Source organism: Thalassophryne amazonica, chromosome 21 (genome assembly GCF_902500255.1).
Source record: "Thalassophryne amazonica chromosome 21, fThaAma1.1, whole genome shotgun sequence".
Classification (NCBI taxonomy): domain Eukaryota; kingdom Metazoa; phylum Chordata; class Actinopteri; order Batrachoidiformes; family Batrachoididae; genus Thalassophryne; species Thalassophryne amazonica.
The window spans coordinates 11,947,231-11,968,002 of record NC_047123.1 but is presented as its reverse complement, the minus strand read 5'-3'; the positions used below and the strand labels follow the sequence as shown (position 1 = coordinate 11,968,002).

General features: G+C 40.1%; 1 protein-coding gene across 2 annotated transcripts in view; it reads right to left on the bottom strand.

Moving 5' to 3' along the window:
• fam184a (family with sequence similarity 184 member A) overlaps positions 1 to 18,500 on the bottom strand; it is a 191,387-nt gene extending 172,887 nt beyond the window's left edge. For both annotated transcript variants that reach the window (XM_034161841.1, XM_034161842.1), the window contains exon 1: positions 18,348 to 18,500. In XM_034161841.1, the coding sequence (XP_034017732.1) occupies positions 18,348 to 18,500 (153 nt within the window). The remainder of the gene's footprint in view (positions 1 to 18,347) is intronic.
• Positions 18,501 to 20,772: the final 2,272 nt, after the last annotated feature.

Below are 20,772 nucleotides of genomic sequence, written 5' to 3'. Positions count from 1 at the left end.
GTTAGGATGTTTCACCGCACAACAAGCCAGATTATTCCAGGTGTTTGTCATATAATACACCAAAACATCCTAACCGATCAGACGCCTCTGTTGCAGTGACACTCAAGTCGGATTTAATGTTGAATGCTAACAACATTAGCACTTGTAGTAGCTTTCGGTACTTTCAGCCATTAGCTCCACTTAATGCTGGCATACCCAACCAGTCGATCGACCGTTCAATTGCAGGCTGAATTCCAGCTGATTGCATGAAAAAATAAAAAAATCTGGACTCATCTAGACTATGCTGCAATAACGGACTGATGCAGAAGGTGGCAGCAATGCACCAATAAGGATGTCGGCTGCCATTAAATACCAAAGAAAAAGAACAGAAAGAAGAAGAAAAATGCCATAGAAGAAGAAGACGACCAAGGGAATGGTACATTGGTAGAGGTTAAGAAAATTAATTTATTTTTTCATGTATTCGAATGGCAAATCCATCAGTTTTTATCTGCAGCGCAAATGTGGCTTTACCGAAGAAAGGGAATTTGGAACGGCATTTCAAAATAATCCACAAGAACAGCTACGATGCAAACTTCCTGGCTAAATCACTTCTGCATGCCCGAAAAGTCCAGGAATTGAAAAGTTGGCTAGCAGCAACAACAGTCCATAAATACGGAAGATGTGATGGATGTGGCAAATAACATTGTGTGTTCTGTTCAGGCCATGAGTCTGCAGAAGTGTTTATTCTATGAGCAGTTGGAGGAGAAACATGCACAGATGCTGCTGCAACACACAGATGTAAATTTCTGGAACGGTTTTCTAAATTGTTGCCGAAATTAAAAAAATTCTGAAATGTTCAAACCATGCTGATTATGCACAGCTGGAAGCTCAAAATTTAAGCTCCCGGACTAAGCCTGTCTTACCGATCTGTCTGACGAGCTCAAGGACAAATCCATCATCAACATGATCAGCTCAGCGACAACGTTTAAAAGAAAGTTACACCTACTATCAAGCAAGTTGCAACAGTGTGATCTGTGGAACTTTTCACACATGGACACAGAACTTAAGCACCAGGACAAAGACTGTGTGGTGCTTAAGAGTGCATGTTAAGATGATCAAGTGCAGAGCATCTTGCCATAATTTGACAGGCACTTTACTGACTTTGCATCCACTGAGCCTGTTGTTAGCTTTCTCCATTTTCCATTTGGGGAAACTACAGATATGGACTGTATAACATCCAAAGTGACATCACTTCAACCTGGATAGCTGTGCTATTGAGAATGAGATCCTCACACTGAAAAATTATATTGAGATCAAATCCAGAGCAACACCTGGCATGAATGTCCAATTCTGGAATTTAATACATAAAGACAAGCACCCGAACCTCAGACCAACTGCACAGAATTTGACTGCACGTTTTGGATCAACATATTTGTGTGAGTCTGCCTTTTTACATATGAAAATCATCAAGTCAAAATACAGATCCACCAGGACTGTTGACCACCTTGCAGACTGCTTATGACTGGCACTCAGCTCCTACAGTCCAAACAAACTAGCTGCCTCCTCTCAGTGCCAGAAGACCTACTAAGGTAGGGAACAACTTTTCCAACTTGAATTAGGCGTTGTATTATTTGGGTTTTTTGTTGCGTTGTTATGGGTCAGTCCTCAGCCTGCTTGCGCTTATTCTTTGGACCATGTACATTTACTTCAATTATGTATTATTATTGTTAAAACCTTATCTTTGTGCCATAAAATTCTGTTATTACATTGGTGCAAAATAAATTGTGGCTATGCTATGGCTTCCGATATGGCCTGGTAGATCTTGATACACTGTCAACTTTAAAAGTAGATCTTGGTTCAAAAAAGGATGGACACCCCTGACTTAATGTATGATTACTGGAAAAAATAAGAAGACGGACTTTCTTGCTTCTTAGATTTTATTGGCGGTTGCAACCCAACACAGTGGATTACCGCCACGTACTTTAAAACATTATTACAAGGCTGAAATAACAGAAGAAGCAAACAAGCTATACACCAGAAATTATGGAAGTGAATAGCACTGAAGAATTGCAATCGATCATAAGTGAGGTGACCGATCACAAAATACAATAAGAACATGATGAGAATAAGGAAAACCAGTAAGAGCTGCACCAGTCCTGAAAAAGTGCACATCAGGTTTTTGATCACTCAATAATAATATGCAAACAGGCTTAGTAAGAACATAGGAATGGAAGAGATAAAAGTAGGCCAGGCACAATATTACATGAAAAATTCAGAAGACCCCGTCACAGTCACGTCAGCTTCAGCCACAGCAAGTGAGAAGAAGCCAGAAAATTCTGAGGCAACAATTTGGTTAGAAAACTGGTCAGACAGATATCAAGGTTTGGATTCATTTCTCAATGCAGCTCTGACTCCACAGAGGCCAGAACGAGCAGATGTCACTGACCTATTCCTTAAACACAACAACACACACACCAGGCTGTGATGTCTGCCCTCTAGAAATACATTGAAAATGATGACTTCAGGACTTAGTTTGAGATATTCAGAGCTATGAAGCAATACATTTCTGAAATAGTTCATCACCCTCAAAACTGAAAGGACAATTTCCTCCATTTTATTTTCCATGATGATGTGCTCAGACACTTTTGTTTTTGAAGAGTTAGAAAAGGTGCTGACATCAGATATATGAGCGACCAAAGGAAGCTAAAAACTGTTACTCACTACAAGATGAATGTGATATGATGTGATACAAATGTGCGTTTTAAAGGAAAGCGAGCAAAGAAATTTTGTTACGAAGTGTGCTTCTTGGTGAAATCAGACCACAGTGCAGCATTTTAAGCATGTTCAAAACTTCTGTGATGCAGTCAGTGCAATATATCCTGTATAACATCATAGCATACAATGCGTGATGATACACAGATGTTATTACAAGCAGCACAGAGGGGTGCACAGGTACACGCGCATACACTACTGCACGCAAGCCAAACTGGAAAAGGCGAGGTGGCTCATGTGATGCACCTTTCTTTCTTAACAAACAATATCTATTCTATGCTCAGTAAATGCAAGCTTCTCGCCAGAGCAATTCAGCATAGGGGACCTATGCTGTGATATAGATCCCCTATGCTGTGATTTAACCATTTTTTTTCCCTTTCTTTTTTAAAGGACATATCGCATGTTATTTAACAACCCAATTAGCAACACAAAGTTGCCCTCAAAATGTAGGAAACAGTGTTTTCAAGGGTTATAAATTTCAAAAATTTTCTCTTGGGATGCCTCCGGAACCCCCTACAATATTCGGCCTATGCTCCTGTGCCCCACTAAGTTCCCCCTATGCTGTGAAAAAAAATCCTGGTGAGAACCCTGAAATGCCTGAACCAAAATGTGATGTACCATTCGCAAAGCTTTTGTAATGAAGTCAAATGGGTAGTATGCACTTGACAAATAGGCATGAAATTATTTTTCCCTCATAAATCAAATACAGGGATGGGTATTGATAAAATTTTATCCATATCGATGCCATTATTGATTCTGCTTATCGATCTGATCAATTCCCTTATCGATACCTCTTGTGAATTTTCTGTGTACTAAAAGTAGGCTTTACAGGTTTTCAATGTCAACAACATATTATTGAGTAAATAAATATGGATCACTGGATCCTTGATCTCTGGACATAAATAAAAATATAATAAAATCTGTATATGCTCACTAGATCCTTGATGTACATGATGGATCTGAGATCTATTGACATAAATAGAAATAAACAAAATTTGTAGTTTTTGTAATTATTATTAAAATTAATATCTGAAAGGAAATGTTCTTGAGCATTTCCTTTCAGATCTTAATGAGACAAATCTAACTCCATAGCCTCGGAGTTGAGATCTTGCAGCCGCCTGTACTGCACGTCATCGTCAAGAATAATTCATAAAGAACGAAGGATGTCTCATTTTGGGTGAAAAAAATGATTTTGGTTGGTTGTAGCTTATTGTTTGTATTACACAAAAAATGATTTTGATTGGTTGTAGCTTATTGTTTGGAATGCGGTGTCATTTGATTTAAAATGGTGATTCACTTTGAAGTTATTAATTCTGACCAAAATCGGCGCGGCTCTTTGCTGCACAGCTTTTGAAGCTGTGCACTTAGTCCCTCAAAACAGAGGATATCATTATTATCATTATTATTATTATTACTATTAGTTCCTTTACTTGTAGAGGTGGGCGATACCGGGAATTTTGGTATTGATCCGATACCAAGTAAATACAGATCCAGTATCGCCGATATCGATACAGATACTTTTTCATATTTAAGCTTCATAGATCCAAAGGATCCAAAAGAGCTACAATAGATTTTCACCAAACATTGCATGTGACAACAAAATACTTTATTATCACAATCAACATTTTTGTTTATAAAAAATATCACTCAACACAACTTAAATTCTCCTGAGGTAGAGGGCTGACAAACCACAATACAAGGGTGCGCTGCTCCATGTTGTGTGGCACAGCGCAGCGCTGCTCTTACAGACACAGAGTAGACTTTGATGAATCTGCGTGCACAGCAGTCAGTGCGTGCAGGAGAGAAAAAAGTTTGAGTATTGATCTTTTTACACGAGGATCGTTCAATATCAATACCAGCATTGGCATCGATATTATCGATATTAGGATCGATCCGCCCACCTCTATTTACCTGATAGTCAACTTCAGTTTACACACCGGCAAAGCGAGTCCAGCTCACTCCAGAGAACCACTGCATAAAACTCCAGTGTGGAACAGAGAATGATTCTCATTTCTTGCCCACAACAAGACAAGAGTCACTGCAGAAGCAGCAGGTCTACAATCAACATCGAGAAATTATCTTCTTCTTGATAAACACCCTCAAAAACAACAGCTGCTCTGGCATAATGTTAACTGCAGGAAGTGATAAGGGAATAAATAGTTAAGCAAAAAGGCTACAAACGCCGGTAACGATTCTTAACAGGAACCGGTATTTGATACCCATCCCTAATTTAACATTTTGATTTCTTTCAGACTTGCTTCTAGTTGATAAGAAGCTATTATAACATGAGCATTATATATTCAAATTTGAAATGTATGTTTTATACTGTGAAAATATAGTGGGGTTCGAACCATTGAAGAATTCTGTAATACAAGTGAAGCAAATCATAACTTGGAAAATATACAATTGTAGTTAAACCATTTTAGACAATCCAATAATGTAGAACAGTATTTTAAAATGTCAAGCACATAGCATAGTAAGTTCCTTCACTTTCTCCTGTGTTTCACTTGGGGCTACCACAACAGATCAGAGTTGGATCTGCATGTTGATTTGGCACATGTTTTATGCCAGATGTCCTTCCTGGCACAACTTCACATTAGATGGAGAATAGCAGGGATGGTCTTGAACCAGGAACCTTCTGATCTAGGAACATGCTTGGCCACCACAATGCCATCATCAAACATATCATTAAAAGTTCAAAAGTAATAAATTATGAAATTTTACAATATTTTAGAAACATTTATTAGAGCCATGGTCCCTTTTTTTAAAGACCAGATCTCAGTAGCCCAGAGGCCTCTACTGATTTGACCCAACGATGATCTCCATGTGACAACAACGATCATTTGTGGAAATAGGATTTATTCCACTGCTCTTTTAAAATAACAAGACCGTTGCAGAACACCATCTTTTAAACCAACAACAGTGAGGCAGGGTGACACTTTTTGTTATCCTTAAAAATGTGGATCAGTATTAGTTAAATGTTGGCCAAAATGACTGGATTGCATATCAGAAACTTCAAAAGAAGATTATTCTGGATTATGTACATTTTCCTTTTGGGGAGTAGAATATTTTTTTCACAGTTTGAGTTGGCTTTGGCACATGGCCAGGAAAGTGTACAAATGTGTTTATTGAGTCATTGTTTAAAGACAGGGTAAAACGTATCGGATTGGTATCGGTATTTGCAGATATTGGTTCCAGTATCTTGCCACCCCGATCTTAAACACTGTCAGAAAACCTTACACACAGCAGACTGTTGGCGTCGGCTGGTGTGAGATTTACGTACTGCAATGATTAAATGCACCACAACCACCTATACCGCCTGGACAAAATATAGGCCCACCGCCAAAGATATGCATTATTCTAACTGCCTAAAATTAAGATTATCATATTACCGTAATTAGTGCAGCTGTTAAATTTGTTCATGTCTTTAGTACTGCAGTGATTAAAAAAAAAAGAAAGACAAACTGAAGGAAAAGCAGAATGCAGTACACGCTGGGGATGTTTAAAGGAATCTTTGCAGCATGGGCTGCTTTCTGTAACTTTGCCTCAAAGAAAAAAAAACCTCTGGATCACACACAGCCCAAGGAAAGACGCGCTGCTGTCTGCTGGGTCACTTCTCCCCGGTAGCTGTGCAATAATTTTAAACCTAGAAGTTATTCCCCAAAATGTTCTCCTTGTGTTTAAGCTGGTTTCTCTGAGTGCTTCAGCAACTTCCAAAGACATGCAGGGTAGATGAACTGGTGATTAAATTGGCCGTAGATGCGAGTCGGAGTGTAAATGTGTTTGTGTCCATGTGTCGGCCCTGTGTCACCAGCATAATGACTGCTGCCTTCCATCGGGGGCAGCATGTGTTGTGAACGCCAACAGCGATATTTTGACAATGTAACGTTTTTCCACATGTAGATACCCTTCTGAGTCAGAATGTCATTGAAAAATGGAATCTTGGTCTTAATTCAGGACCATCACAAACCCAGACACTAACTCTCCATTCAGGTTCTCAAAAGCCACAATCAGAGCAAAAGCTGATCCCACACCTATCTATGGCTCAATCAATGAAAGTCAGCTTTATTTTTTGAATGTGTATTGTGAAATATTCATGATGAAAGCAGTTTGCATCCAGAAACATGGAACACGCTGTGTCCTTGCCTTCTGAAAGAGGATTAACATTAACCCTCACATCTGGACACCACGTTCGAGCAAACTTTAGTTCACTTATGTTGGCTCTAGTAAAGCTTAACAGTGTGAAGAGCTCACAGCTCAACAGAAGATATAAACACAGTAACTACTGTCCTCGATATCAGAGAATGTGTTCTTTAAATTCTTATGCTGTGCACTTAAAACTAGAGCTGAAACAACTAATCGAGTTAATCGATTAAAATTGATTATTAAAATAGTTGTCAACTAATTTAGTCATTGATTAGTTGCTAAATAACTTTGTTTTACCTAATTTAGTCATCGATTAGTTGCTAAATAACTTTGTTTTAAAGCAAATGTTTAGTTTCTTCTATATAATCAACTGAGCTTTGCTTTGAATCTTGAAAGGAGTGCTTCGAGCTGCTGCTTCGTTGGTTTCATTTGTTTTATTTTGCTTTATCTTAATTTTTCTCCACTAAAACCCTAAAGAGCATATGTCTGTGAGGAATATTTACCTTTTTTATGTTAAACTGACCTGTTATGGTCTTCTGAAACAGTTGATAGATGTATTTTATGCTAATGTCAATGCTAACACATTAGCATGTCTATGGCATTTTCAATGTTAAAGTTAGCATTAAGCTGCTGGCATTTCAGCATGTTTGTGCATTTGTTAATAATTAATGGCTCAGCGTTTGTTGTCGTAAAAGAGTCAAATGTATTACAAATTATAATATTTTTTTAATTTATTTTTATTTATATATTAATAATAATAATAGTAATAATAACTAATAATGCTACAATACAATTTTAGAGAAAGAGACATGAGTCACATGTGTCATTGTGAAATGACCACATAGTTTACAAGTTATACAGAGAATGTCGCACATATAATGAGTCAGACTACAGTTTTTGATTTAGGTTTTATGGTTAATTGGTTATGCTAATTGCTCATTTGCAGCAACAAAATACCTCTTTTTTCACCATATATTTTATAACATTTATATGTTTCAGTGTTGTTTTATGGCAACTCAGCACTTTGATAAAGCAATGTCATTTGAAATAATTATTTTTGTTCTTTATTATAAACTGTTTTATTCTTTATTATGTTATATTTCAACAGCCAAGCGACATTTGATGATTTGCTGATTTTCAAGTATTTGAAGTTTTCAAATAATGTTCTGTTGTTAAATAAATGGAAGGAGAGAAAAATTGGTTCCCTGGCACATTTTTAAAAAATTCCCCACTAACCCGATTAATCGATTAATCGTGTCGAACCCCCATCAGATTCATCGATGATCCAAATAATCGTTTGTTGCAGCCCTACTTAAAACTCAATTTCACTTCATTTGACTTAGTATTGTTCTGTTTTGTTTTTGTTTTTAAGACAGGACAACAAAGAACGTGTTATATGGCTGGGGGGGCCTGGCTGCCGGTTTGTTTCTGTCTTTTGGTTTTCCTCCCAGGTGGCGTGCGTTTGGGACTGAGTGGCTGTGTTGCTGAGGCTGTCAGGACCTCACCCTGATCACCTGCGACTCGTCAGGACTCACAGCTGTGGTGCATCTGGATGGATTGGAACATGTTGGCATTTAAGACTGGAGTGCACAGTGTGTATTTGCCAGAGACTCGACCTTGTGACCAGACGGGTGAGATCGTCGTCTCGGGAGCCATCTCATCAGCAGCGGATGCTGAGAACGTCCAGGTTTGATGCACAGTCTGTGAAAGAGGAGGGGGTGAGGTTTCACGCTCGTCAGCACACTTCCTGAGGTACGTTAGATTTTGTGACTAACAGTTATACAGTCAGTAAATGTGGTGTCCCTCACACCTTATTGTATTGAGCTGTTTGTTAGTCATGTATCAGCTTCCACTGCAGTGGAGTTTTGTGAACTGGATGTTCCATGCCTGCAGGTTGGGAAGCTGATCAGTAATCAAGCCAGGAAGTGTTTGCTGTTTGTACACCTTTAAGTGTTCTGTGTGTAGAGTGTGGACTCACATAATGGTTCCTTCTTTCACAGACTCGGTTGTTGCGGCCACCTGGGGGGTGTCGGCGGGGTCCTTGGGTCCGAAACAGCTTCTGGCTCCGGACCGTTAGCGCTGCTGGGAGCGCACCACGCCAGGCCGCACCTTTTTGTTATTATATTATCACTGTTATGTATTAAATTCAGTTAGCCTTTGTACCGTGCTCTGCTTATTTCATACTGGGTCCTTCAAACGCTGGTCGGTTCTCCGAGCTGCATCCGACACATAACAGAACGCCCTGTATCTCTGGATTAGTTTTTGACTCCCCCTGGACAGAAAGTCCTACTCACTTCCTGAGCCAAGGATGGTTCCCATTTACATCTAGGTACAATGCATAGACCAGGGGTGAGCAATTATGTGCCATGAAGGGCCACGACACTGCAGGCTTTCCTTGCTACCAATCACCTCAGCAGGCGATGTCATTGATGATCAGGTGGTTGTATTCAGGGGAGAAGCTCTTCAGCAAACCCACCTGCTGAGGTGATTAGTTGCAAGGAAAACCTGCACTGTCTTGGCCCTCACTGCCCACCCCTGGCATAGATTGAGACACTGAAGATTAAATGTATGATCCAAGGTATGAAGAACCAGAATCGAACCCAGATCTACTTGACTGCCCAGCTCCAGGTTAGGGTTTGATTCCAGGTGGGTACTGCCGGCTACATGTCTGTTCCACCGGACAAGATACTCAAGCTGTAATGACAATATGATTATTAATCCACTATTAAATTAATCAACTATTTTGTCTCTTTCATTTTGAGTTTTTTTTTTTTTTTAAATCAAAACTGATTACAGCTTGTTAAGTGAATATTTTGTCAATTATTTGACTCCTCCTTTACTGCTCTCTGACAGTAAATTGAATATCTCTAGATTGAGGACAAAACAAGACATTTGAAGGCATCATCTTGGGCTCTGGAAAACACTGCTTGATATCATTCACCATTTTATAACAACTCATCAATTAATTGAGAAAATAATTGATAGATTAACCTATTAATTGTTAGGGAATAAAATAAGTAATACAATAAGTTATGAAAATAATTATTGTTTGCAGCCCTATGAGACACTGAGGTCTAGTTCAGACTCTCATTGATGTGAACATCTGAATATGATTCTATGTTGCAAGTGTGAACATTCAAAAGTGACATAAAATCCATTTTTACAAATCAGTTTCAAGCCACATTTATAGGTGGTTCTGAATGTGATTCAAATGAGATTTTTGCAAATCCATCATCCACATCATTTGTCTTCAGAGCCTTTTTATTCCCCACGCTGCACTTTCTGTGACCGTTTTTGGACAGAATTTTTAAAGTGCACATTCAGTTTGGACTTTTGTGTGTGCATGAGTGTGCACACGTACATTTTTAATTTTATTTATTAATGACTCCCTTGGTTGATCCAATAGTCACTCAACAGTAGAGCCCGACTGATATATCGGCCGGCTGATATTATCGGCCGATATAAGCCCTTTTCAAAGTATTTTCAGGCGAAATTTTGCTGATAGAACGCTGATAATTTCTCATAAACAGAACAGTTACTGAAATAATGTTTGTGTCGGTCATGTAAAATGTCCTTGCACCGTTTGTCCAGTAGATGGAGCTCTGACTCCATTCAACTGAGAGCTGCTTAACACCCCTGATTAAATGTGTTCATCACCGGCCCCCATAGTTCGCCGTCACACTGCACTGATCGGCTGACAAAAGCATACAAGTAAGTTTATAAGGATGTTGTTTGTAATAACTTTGCGATTACATTCACCCCAAATTTCTCCCGTTTCAGTTCAACTCAGTTTGATTAACTCAGTTTATGTAGTAATGTGTCAAATGTGCTTCATTGTGTTGGTCACGCTTTTTATTAAGCCCACGTTGTGTAGACCTTATTTCTAGCATGAAAAATGTTTTACTGCTAAGAGGTTGAAACATTCAGATTCACTGGTCGTCCAGAAGGGTTCTGGGAATTACTGCCGTTCGCCATTATACGATGGCTGGGACCAAGCTTTACTAAATTGTAAATAACTTTTTAATGATATGAGACAGAAACTTACTCTTTTTTTTGCTGAAAAGTTAACTCCGCAGACTTTTGATCCACCGTCGGCCATCTTGGTACTCCTCACAGAAGATGTGTGATGACATGCGCAATATGAGTGTCCAATCGGAATTGGTTCTCCGTCACATGGTTTTCCAAAATCCAACCATAGGGCAGATTTACCTCACGTGATATGGCAAAGATCATTTTCAGGAGTGATATCTTACTAGTTGACCTGTTTGGATAGCCCCCTAACTGCTCCAATTGCATTTTTGCATTTTTTGAACTTGAAAATTCTTCTCTGTTATAAAGTTAATCAATATGAGGACAAAGCTTCAGCTTTTATCTCATACCTTTTTTGTTAAGGGTCCAAAAAAGAACATGTTATTCATTAAAAAAATAAATAAATAATATCGGCTGATTTATTGGCTATCGGCAAATCAGCCGATTTATCGATTATCTGCATTTTTTTCATCCAAATATCGTTATCGGCATCGGCCTCAAAAAATCCATATCGATCGGGCTCTACTCAACAGCACACCTCACACCATTTGAATATTTTTTTATTGCATGGCCAGGGAGTGATAGAGCTCTGTGTGCAACGTTCAGATACTGTGTCTCAGACCGAACGGTCCCACCTAAAAATCAGTCCGCCCTGCCTTCACTGCGCATGCGTCACCAGCCGTGATTCACAGATTATCAACTCGTTTCTGCTTAAAATTGCACTCCAGTCAGTCCAGTCTTTGGTACAACAATCATTTCCACATAAATTAAGCATTATTTCATCACAAAAGACAGAGAATGATCAGAGCGACACGGCTACACGGGCTGCTAGCTGTTGCATTCACTGGGCGCCCATCACTTCAAAGCGTCACAGAATATTGTCTCGTTTCTGCTTAAAACTAACTTTAGAATGATTTAAGAGGTTTTACCTTTATCATCTTATGGTTAATAATCCCATTAATCCATTTGATCGCTTTGGATGAAGAGACTCTCAGACGTGCTGCTGTGGTCCGAAATGATGCATGCGCGGTGGAGGCAGGGGGACCAATTTTTAGGGGGGGACCGTTCGGTCTGCAACACTGGCCAGCAGTCACGTGACTGTTCCCATGTGTGTAAGTTTCACTATAGCAACCAGTGTGGGTAAGACGGCAGAGGAGGACTGCAACACAGACACACAGATCCAAACTGGTCACTTGCTATATATCATGTAGCCAATCACCGAGATCAGCTGGACGGGTCAAAATAGACCAAAAGTAGATTTTATACATATGCTGAGCGATGCAATATGGTGACTGCCAATCGGAGTGAAGGCAGCATGATGACAGTGTAATGCTGGTTGACTGTGTGTGTGTGTGTGTGTGTGTATATGAATGAATGAATGAATGAAAATTGTTTATTTCGAACATTTGATACAACAACAAATACAAGATAGATCAGTGAAAACAACAACAAAAAAGTTCCTACTGTGTACCCAACATGTCCGAAAAGGGGTAGGGTGAAGCATCAGATTTTTTATCCCTACCCCTTCTTCCCCACAACCAGTAATACCCTTTGCCACATATACACATAGATTCCTACACACCTAAACCGATATCAATATATATATATATCAATATATATATATATATATATATATCAATATATATATATATATATATATATATATATATATATATACATACATACATACATATACATACACAAACATAAATATACACCTACACATGCCTACTTACATACAAAATACTATATATTTACAAGCCAAAGCAAAAAACAAAAAACACCCTAACCCTCATTACCCTTCCTCCTCCCTATACCTAGAAAAAAACATTTTTGTACCGCTGTTTGAACTGGTTCATGCTTGGACATTGCTTGAGCCCCACTCCCAATCTGTTCCACATCCTCACCCCACAGACAGAAATACAGAAACCTTTTAATGTTGTTCGTGCCCACTGATGCTTTAAATTAAATTTCCCCCTCAGACTGTAATCCCCTGATCTGTTAAAAAACATATTTTTAATATTTGCTGGAAGTAAATTGTTTATTGCTTTATACACGATTTGTACTGTTTGAAAATGAACCAAGTCTGTGAATTTTAAGATTTTGGATTGTAAAAATAGTGGATCTGTATGATCTCTATAGCCAGTATTATGAATGATTCTTATAGCTCTTTTCTGCATTACTGATAGTGATTGTGTTGTACCTTTATAAGTATTACCCCATACCTCTGCACAGTACTGTAAATATGGTAAAACCAGTAAGCAGTAAAGAATGCGGAGTGAGTTGTGGTCCAGAATATGTTTCGCTTTGTTTAGAACTGAAATGCTTCTTGACAGTTTACTTTGTATATGTTTTATATGAGTCTTCCAGTTTATCTTATCTATTATCACCCCCAGAAACTTATTTTCATGTACCCTTTCAATATCTACCCCCTCGACTTGTAACTGAACCTGTATGTCTGTATTACAATAGCCAAATAACATGTATTTTGTTTTACTTAAGTTTAATGATAATTTGTTTCTGTCAAACCATATTTTCAATTTTCCCATTTCTATACTGATCCTCCTCAGTAACTCCTACAAATCCCCCCCTGAACAAAAAATGCTTGTGTCATCTGCAAATAATACTAATTTTAATATTTTGGAAACATTGACAATATCATTTATATAAATTAGAAACAGTTTTGGACCCAATACTGACCCCTGTGGGACGCCACAAGCATTGTCCAAGCATGATGATGTATATTCCCCCAACTTCACAAACTGTTTTCTGTTACTTAAGTAGCTTCTCACCCAGTGCAACACCAACCCCCTTATCCCATACTGTTCAAGTTTATTGATTAATATGTCATGATTGATTGTATCAAAAGCCTTTTTTAGGTCTATAAATATTCCAACTGAATGTAATTTGTGGTCTATGGCGTTTGTAATCTCCTCAACTGATTCTACTAATGCAAGTGATGTTGAACTATGTTGTCTGAATCCATATTGACTATCAGTAAGTAATTTATATTTATTTATGAATTTGTCTAATCTATTATTGAATAACTTTTCTAATAATTTGGAAAATTGTGGAAGCAAAGAAACAGGTCTATAATTTGTGAAGTGGTGTCTATCCCCAGTCTTATACAGCGGCACAACCTTAGCTATTTTCATTTGATTGGGAAATTTACTGGTTTGAAATGATAAGTTACAGATGTATGTTAATGGTTCTACAATCCATTCAATGACCTGTTTTACCACCACCATATCAATTTCATTTAAATCGGTAGATGTTTTTTATTTACAATTATTCACAATGGCTATAATTTCTTTTCCATCCACTGCTGTGAGGAACATTGAACAGGGATTTCTTTCTATGAGATTATTATCCCAATCCTCAGGTTGGGAATCGGGAATTTTTTCTGCCAAGCTTGGTCCAATATTTACAAAAAAATTATTAAAACCGTTGACTACCTCATCCTTAGTTTCCTTCTTGACATTATTATCAATGAAATACTGAGGGTAACTCTGTTTTTTATTACCATTTTTGATAATGCTATTTAATATATCCCATATTCCTTTAATATTGTTTTTGTTATTATATAATATGTTACTATAATATTCCTTCCTACATACCCGTATAATATTAGTTAATCTATTTTTGTATTTCTTATAACTATTTTCTGCCTCTTTAGTCTTTAGTTTTATGAATTCTCTATACAGTGTATTTTTCTTATTACATGCATTTCGTAACCCTTTCGTCATCCATGGTCGATCTTGGATTTCTTTGTTTTCTGTAGTCTTGTTTAATTGGACAATTTTTATCATATAATGATGTAAATATTTGTAAAAAAGTTTCATATGCACTATCAACATCACTTTCACTGTATACCTTTTCCCAGTTTTGCTCCTGTAAATCCTTCTTTAGTGTGTTCATGTTTTCCTCTGTCAGCACTCGCCTGTATTTTATTTTCTCCTCTGGCTGATTCCGCCGATGGTTTCTATTATAAACGATGTAAACTGGTAGATGATCACTAATGTCATTAATAATCCACTCACAGTGTTATTCTCAATATCATTGCTGAATATATTATCAATTAAGGTAGCACTATGGGATGTAATTCTGCTTGGCCTGGTGATTTTTGGATATAAACTCATACTGTACATTATACTGATAAATTCATGTTATTTTATGCTTATTTGGATTGAGCAGATCAATATTTAAGTCACCACAAATGAACACAGTTTTTTGATTAGTTTTTGAGAACATTTTTCCCATACAGTCAGTGAATGTTTCAATACTAGATCCTGGTGCTCTATATATACAGCTGACTAATACATTTTTGCTTTTTTCTTCACATATTTCAATAGTTATACATTCTAATAAGTTATCGATCACAGTTGTCATATTGTCTACTATTTTATAATCCATGTTCTTATCCACATACACAGCCACTCCTCCTCCACTCTTATTCTTTCTGTTTACACAGTTAAATTCATATCCATCCAGTTCAAAATCCATTCCTTTATCTTCATTGATCCATGTTTCTGATATAGCAATTATGTTAAATATTTTTTTAAATTGACTTAAATATTCTTTAATGTTGTTAAAGTTTGCATATAGATTTCTGCTGTTGAAATGGATTATTGATAATTTGTTATCCGTTTTAATGATCCGATTAAACTGTTCATCTGTATAATAGCAACAACTGTCATTGATATTTGAGAAGAAATTATTGTCCGGGTCTATATCGTGCTCCAAGTCCAGTACATTGTGGTCTGTGTATTTAAATGTTCTCAGTTCTACTTTTCCATCAGCAATCCTTTGAGTTATAGCCTTCTTGTCTCCAGATGTAGATGATGTAGTAGATGAATAGGTTCCTCTGGTCTGTGTCATGGTGTTGTGATGTGTTTGTGTCCTCATACCTTATTGGTCGTATTTGTCCAGTTCCTCAATGTTCCTGATTACCATAACCTTCGCTTGTTCTGGTGTTCCATTCAATTTGATAAATGTTTTGCAGTTGGATGTCCATGTCTGTTGAATTTTTCCCTGCTTTTTTAAGAGACGAGCTTTCCTGGCGATGTCTGTGTTTCTTTTGGTCAGATGTTCATTGATGAATACGTTGGTGCCTTTGCGTTTCCGTCCCTGTTTTAACAATGCCATTTTATGTTTTCTGTTGACAAACCTCATTATAACAGCTCGCTTGTCTCCATCCTCTCTCCTGGGCAGGGGGTGGCACACTTCAATGTTATTACAGTCCATTTGAATACCTTTAGATTGCAGGAAGTCAGCCACCTGTTGTTCCACTGAGCTGGCCTCCTGCTCACTGGCCTCCCCTCCGCTGTCTTCTGACACCGCCCGTGCGTAGGATCGAGGTTTAATATGAATTCCTGTAATAATAACGTCGTTCATCCTTGTGTACTGTTCCAACTCCGCAACACGGTTCTCCAGGTGCACCAGACGCCGGTCTTTTGCTGCATTCTGGATCCGGAGAGCCTTCACTTCTTCCACCAGCTCCATAATGGATTTCTGCTGCATTTTAACAACAGAGATTTCCTCAGACAAAAAGTCCAGGGACTTCTTGATATCGTCTCCCTCCTCCGCCGTCAGTGCCTTCTTTGGACCCATGGTCAGATAACGCCGCGCTGGCACCTCGGGCCTCACTAAAGCCGCGCCGGTGGAACTGCGCTGACGCCTCGGGCTTCAGGTGGAGCCGCGCCGGTGGAACTGCGCTGGCGCCTCGGGTTTCAGGTGGAGCCGCGCCGGTGGAACTGCGCTGGCGCCTCGGGCTTCAGGTGGAGCCGCGCCGGTGGAACTGCGCTGGCGCCTCGGGCTTCAGGTGGAGCCGCGCCGGTGGAACTGCGCTGACGCCTCGGGCTTCAGGTGGAGCCGCGCCGGTGGAACTGCGCTGGCGCCTCGGGCTTCAAATGGAGCCGCGCCGGTGGAACTGCGCTGGCGCCTCAGGCTTCAGGTGGAGACGCGCCGGTGGAACTGCGCTGGCGCCTCGGGCTTCAGGTGGAGCCGCGCCGGTGGAACTGCGCTGGCGCCTCTGGCTTCAGGTGGAGCCGCACCGGTGGAACTGCGCTGGCGCCTCGGGCTTCAACTGGAGCCGCGCCGGTGGAACTGCGCTGGCGCCTCGGGCTTCAGGTGGAGCCGCGCCGGTGGAACTGCGCTGGCGCCTCTGGCTTCAGGTGGAGCCGCACCGGTGGAACTGCGCTGGCGCCTCAGGCTTCAACTGGAGCCGCGCCGGTGGAACTGCGCTGGCGCCTCGGGCTTCAGGTGGAGCCGCACTGGTGGATGTGCGCTGACGCATCAGGCCTCGGTAAAGCCGCACCGGTGGAAAACAATCCTGCTGTGGATCAGCGAACTTCACACTAATAATGTGATTATTAACTGTCAGATGACAATGTAAAACCTCTTAATCATTCTAAGTCGATTGTAAGCAGAAACAAGGCAGTTTAAGTGCAAACGGGGCAATAATCTCTTAATTGCTGCTAGCGCTCAGTCATGACGCTGCTAGCTCCGCCATCTTAGGTGTATATAAAAATAAAATTCATGTTTAAGCTGCAAAAGATCAAGCCTCGAATACATTTCTTTGTCATAGAGGTTTGATAAAGAATTGTTAGAAATTACTGCCATTTTTTTCAATATATGGGCAGAATTTTCAGAGGTATCGTATGATAAAGAAATGTTAGAAATTACTGCCATTTTTTTCAACATATGGGCAGAAATATCAGAAGTATTTTTTTCCAATATATGGCCAGAAATATCAGAAGTATCGCATGATAAAGAAATGTTAGAAATTACTGCCATTTTTCCAGTATATGGGCAGAAATATCGGAAGTATTGTAAATTTTGCACAAGGGCGGACACATGGGAACCTGAGTACATCCGGGTCTTTTGTAACATTGTGAACAGCATACAAGCCATGCATGTTTACATCAAGTGGTACAAATTCTTGCCTTTGGATTTGCCACTTTGCCAGGATGAAATATACCCGCCCTCACCCATATCAGTATCGCCCCCAAAAATCCATATCGACTGGGCTATTTGGAATCCTAATTGTATCAAAACAGAAATCGATCAGCATCTTGTTCTCATTGAAAATTTGCTACCTGTCATAACAGTGGGCGGGGTCAATTCGGGAGATAGTGTGACGTCATCTCCCAGAGCTCTATTTTTAAGTGGCATTTAGCTTATAAATAAATAAACAATGCATTGTTAGAATAGAGCCGAATTGACTCCCATACTCCCAATTCAAATGGGAATAAAAATAATGGTTTAGCCCAAACACAGTTTCACCTGAACAGAAATATTACTAAATATGTAAAATTCTTTGTTGAATTTGGTTCGCAGTTCATTTTCGATGCGAACGGGAGATTCAGGGTTTAATTCAATGAGTTGACAGCTGAGGTCCCACAGACAAACTCTTTCTTTACCTTTGTTAGCTGTGCGATTTTCTTGCTCATCTTTAAGTGCAGGTCTTGTGTGTATTCCATGGTCAAGCCGGACTGGAAGGACGCGGAGGACGAGTTGTATTTCCCCTGACCAGCGGGGCAGTAATACTGCTGCCAGCCCGAACCGGTCGCCATCTTCACGGTGATGCTCCGACAAATACAGGCTGAAAGAAAAAAAAAAATCTAAAAGTGGGTAGAAAGAGCAGCCAGCCAGCGACGGAAAACACACGGCAGCAAAATATTAATTCAAAGTCTGAAGCCGTTTTTGTCCGCTTTTAAAAATCCGCGTCATGTTGCTGGGCTCCAGGTGACGGTGACAGGTGAAGCGGAGGGTTTTGGGCCCCAGAGGTCCGTGTTCAGCGGGTCCAGTCTGCCGGAGTCCTGGTCACCTTGACGCCAATATTTCTCCAGGAACCCGGAGCGTTCCGCGCTCAGAACACTCGGTTCTCCGAGTGTGTAGTAATTGAATGGTGCGCGCGTGCGTGTAGCTGCGGCGCTGTTTCCATGGATAAAGTCAAACTCTGCTGCATTTACGTAGAGCAGAGCGGCGCTGCGTTTACGGGCTACTGACAAAATCGGAAGAAAATACACTGGTGGTCCAAAAGCCAAAGAGCGAAATAGTGGGGCGGCACAACAAAACAATTGTTCATTCTGTGACAAAAGCATGGAATTTGGCACACATATTAACTAATGTTTATTTTCAGATATGGAGCCGTCCAGCAGCTGACCTCTAATGAGCTACAGGGGTCAATAAAGAATTACACAGGGGTCAAAATTTAAAAATGCTCCAGTCATGTTGAAAACTATACCACATTATTTGTCTGATCATAACGATTCCAAAAAGGTATAGTTTGGACTATCTATGACTTAATGTTCTGGAGTTATGGGGTAAAAACAGCAAAAATGGTGACGTCAGTTTCAGTTTGTACAGGTAGTCCAGGAGCCAATCATCAATTTTGACCTGATTGGTACCACCGGAGGTGACCAAACGACACTTAGAATCCAGCCTCAGTGTATCATGGCCTACACAAAAAATGCATAACCATCACAGGGTGGCAGCTGTAGCCAGCTAGGGGTCAATGAAGAATTGCACAGAGGTCAAAATGTAAAAATGCTCCAATCATTTTGAAACTAGATCACATTATTTGTCTGATCATAACAATTAGAAAAAGGGATAATTTGGACTATCTGTGATGGAATGTTATGGAGTTATGGGGTAAAAAATAGTGACACGTCAGTTTCAGTTTGTACAGGGGTCAAAAGTTCAAGCCGTCAAAGGTGGCTTGGTGGCTTCCCTCACAAGTCTCGGTTTTTGGAAAGTGCCGACAAGACAGACTGATACCATACTGTTTATACTTCTTAATAAATGCTATAAATGAACCCTGAAATGAAGTTGTGACCGGTGGCAAAATAGACAAAAGCCACAGAAGCCAACAACTCCTTTCAAGCTGTCAAAGGTGGCTTGGTGGCTTCCCTCACGACTCTGTTTTCGGAAACTGCTGACAAGACAGATTGATACCATACTGTTTGTACTTCTTAATAAATGCTGTAAATGAACTCAAATACGTCACTTAGAAATATTCATGTATCCATCCTCTAACCTGTCTAAAACCAGCTATAAAAGTGGCTATATATATATATATATATATATATATATATATATATATATATATATATATATCCCAAACTGGAAGTGTGGCTCTTGTAGATTCTGGGCAGCTAAAATACTGTGCAGGACTTTCAAAATGTCAGGCCTATGGTTGACCTTGAGGAACCAATTTTCCTGAGCAATGGAATTACTTTTCATTGATATGCTGATTGATATGTCCTTGCCTCAAGTGGAGGAGTTTAAGTATCTCGGGGTCTTGCTCACGAGTGAGGGACGGATGGAGCGTGAGATCGATAGATGGATCGGTACAGCATCTGCAGTGATGCGGTCGCTGTATCGGACCGTCGTGGTAAAGAGAGCTGAGTAGGGGGGCAAAGCTCTCGATTTACCGATCGATCTACGTTCCGATCCTCACCTATGGTCATGAGATTTGGCTCATGACCGAAAGAACGAGATCGCGAGTACAAGCGGCCGAGATGAGTTTCCTCCGCAGGGTGGCTGGGCGCTCCCTTAGAGATAGGGTGAGGAGCTCGGTCACTCGGGAGGAGCTCGGAGTCGAGCCGCTGCTCCTCCATGTCGAAAGGAGTCAGTTGAGGTGGCTCGGGCATCTTTTCTGGATGCCCCCTGGACACCTCGCTGGAGAGGTGTTCCGGGCACGTCCCACTGGGAGGAGGCCCCGGGGAAGACCCAGGACACGTTGGAGGGACTACATCTCTCGGCTGGCTTGGGAACGCCTTGGGGTTCCCCTGGAGGAGCTGGGGGAGGTGTGTGTGGATCGGGAGGTCTGGGTGGCTTTGC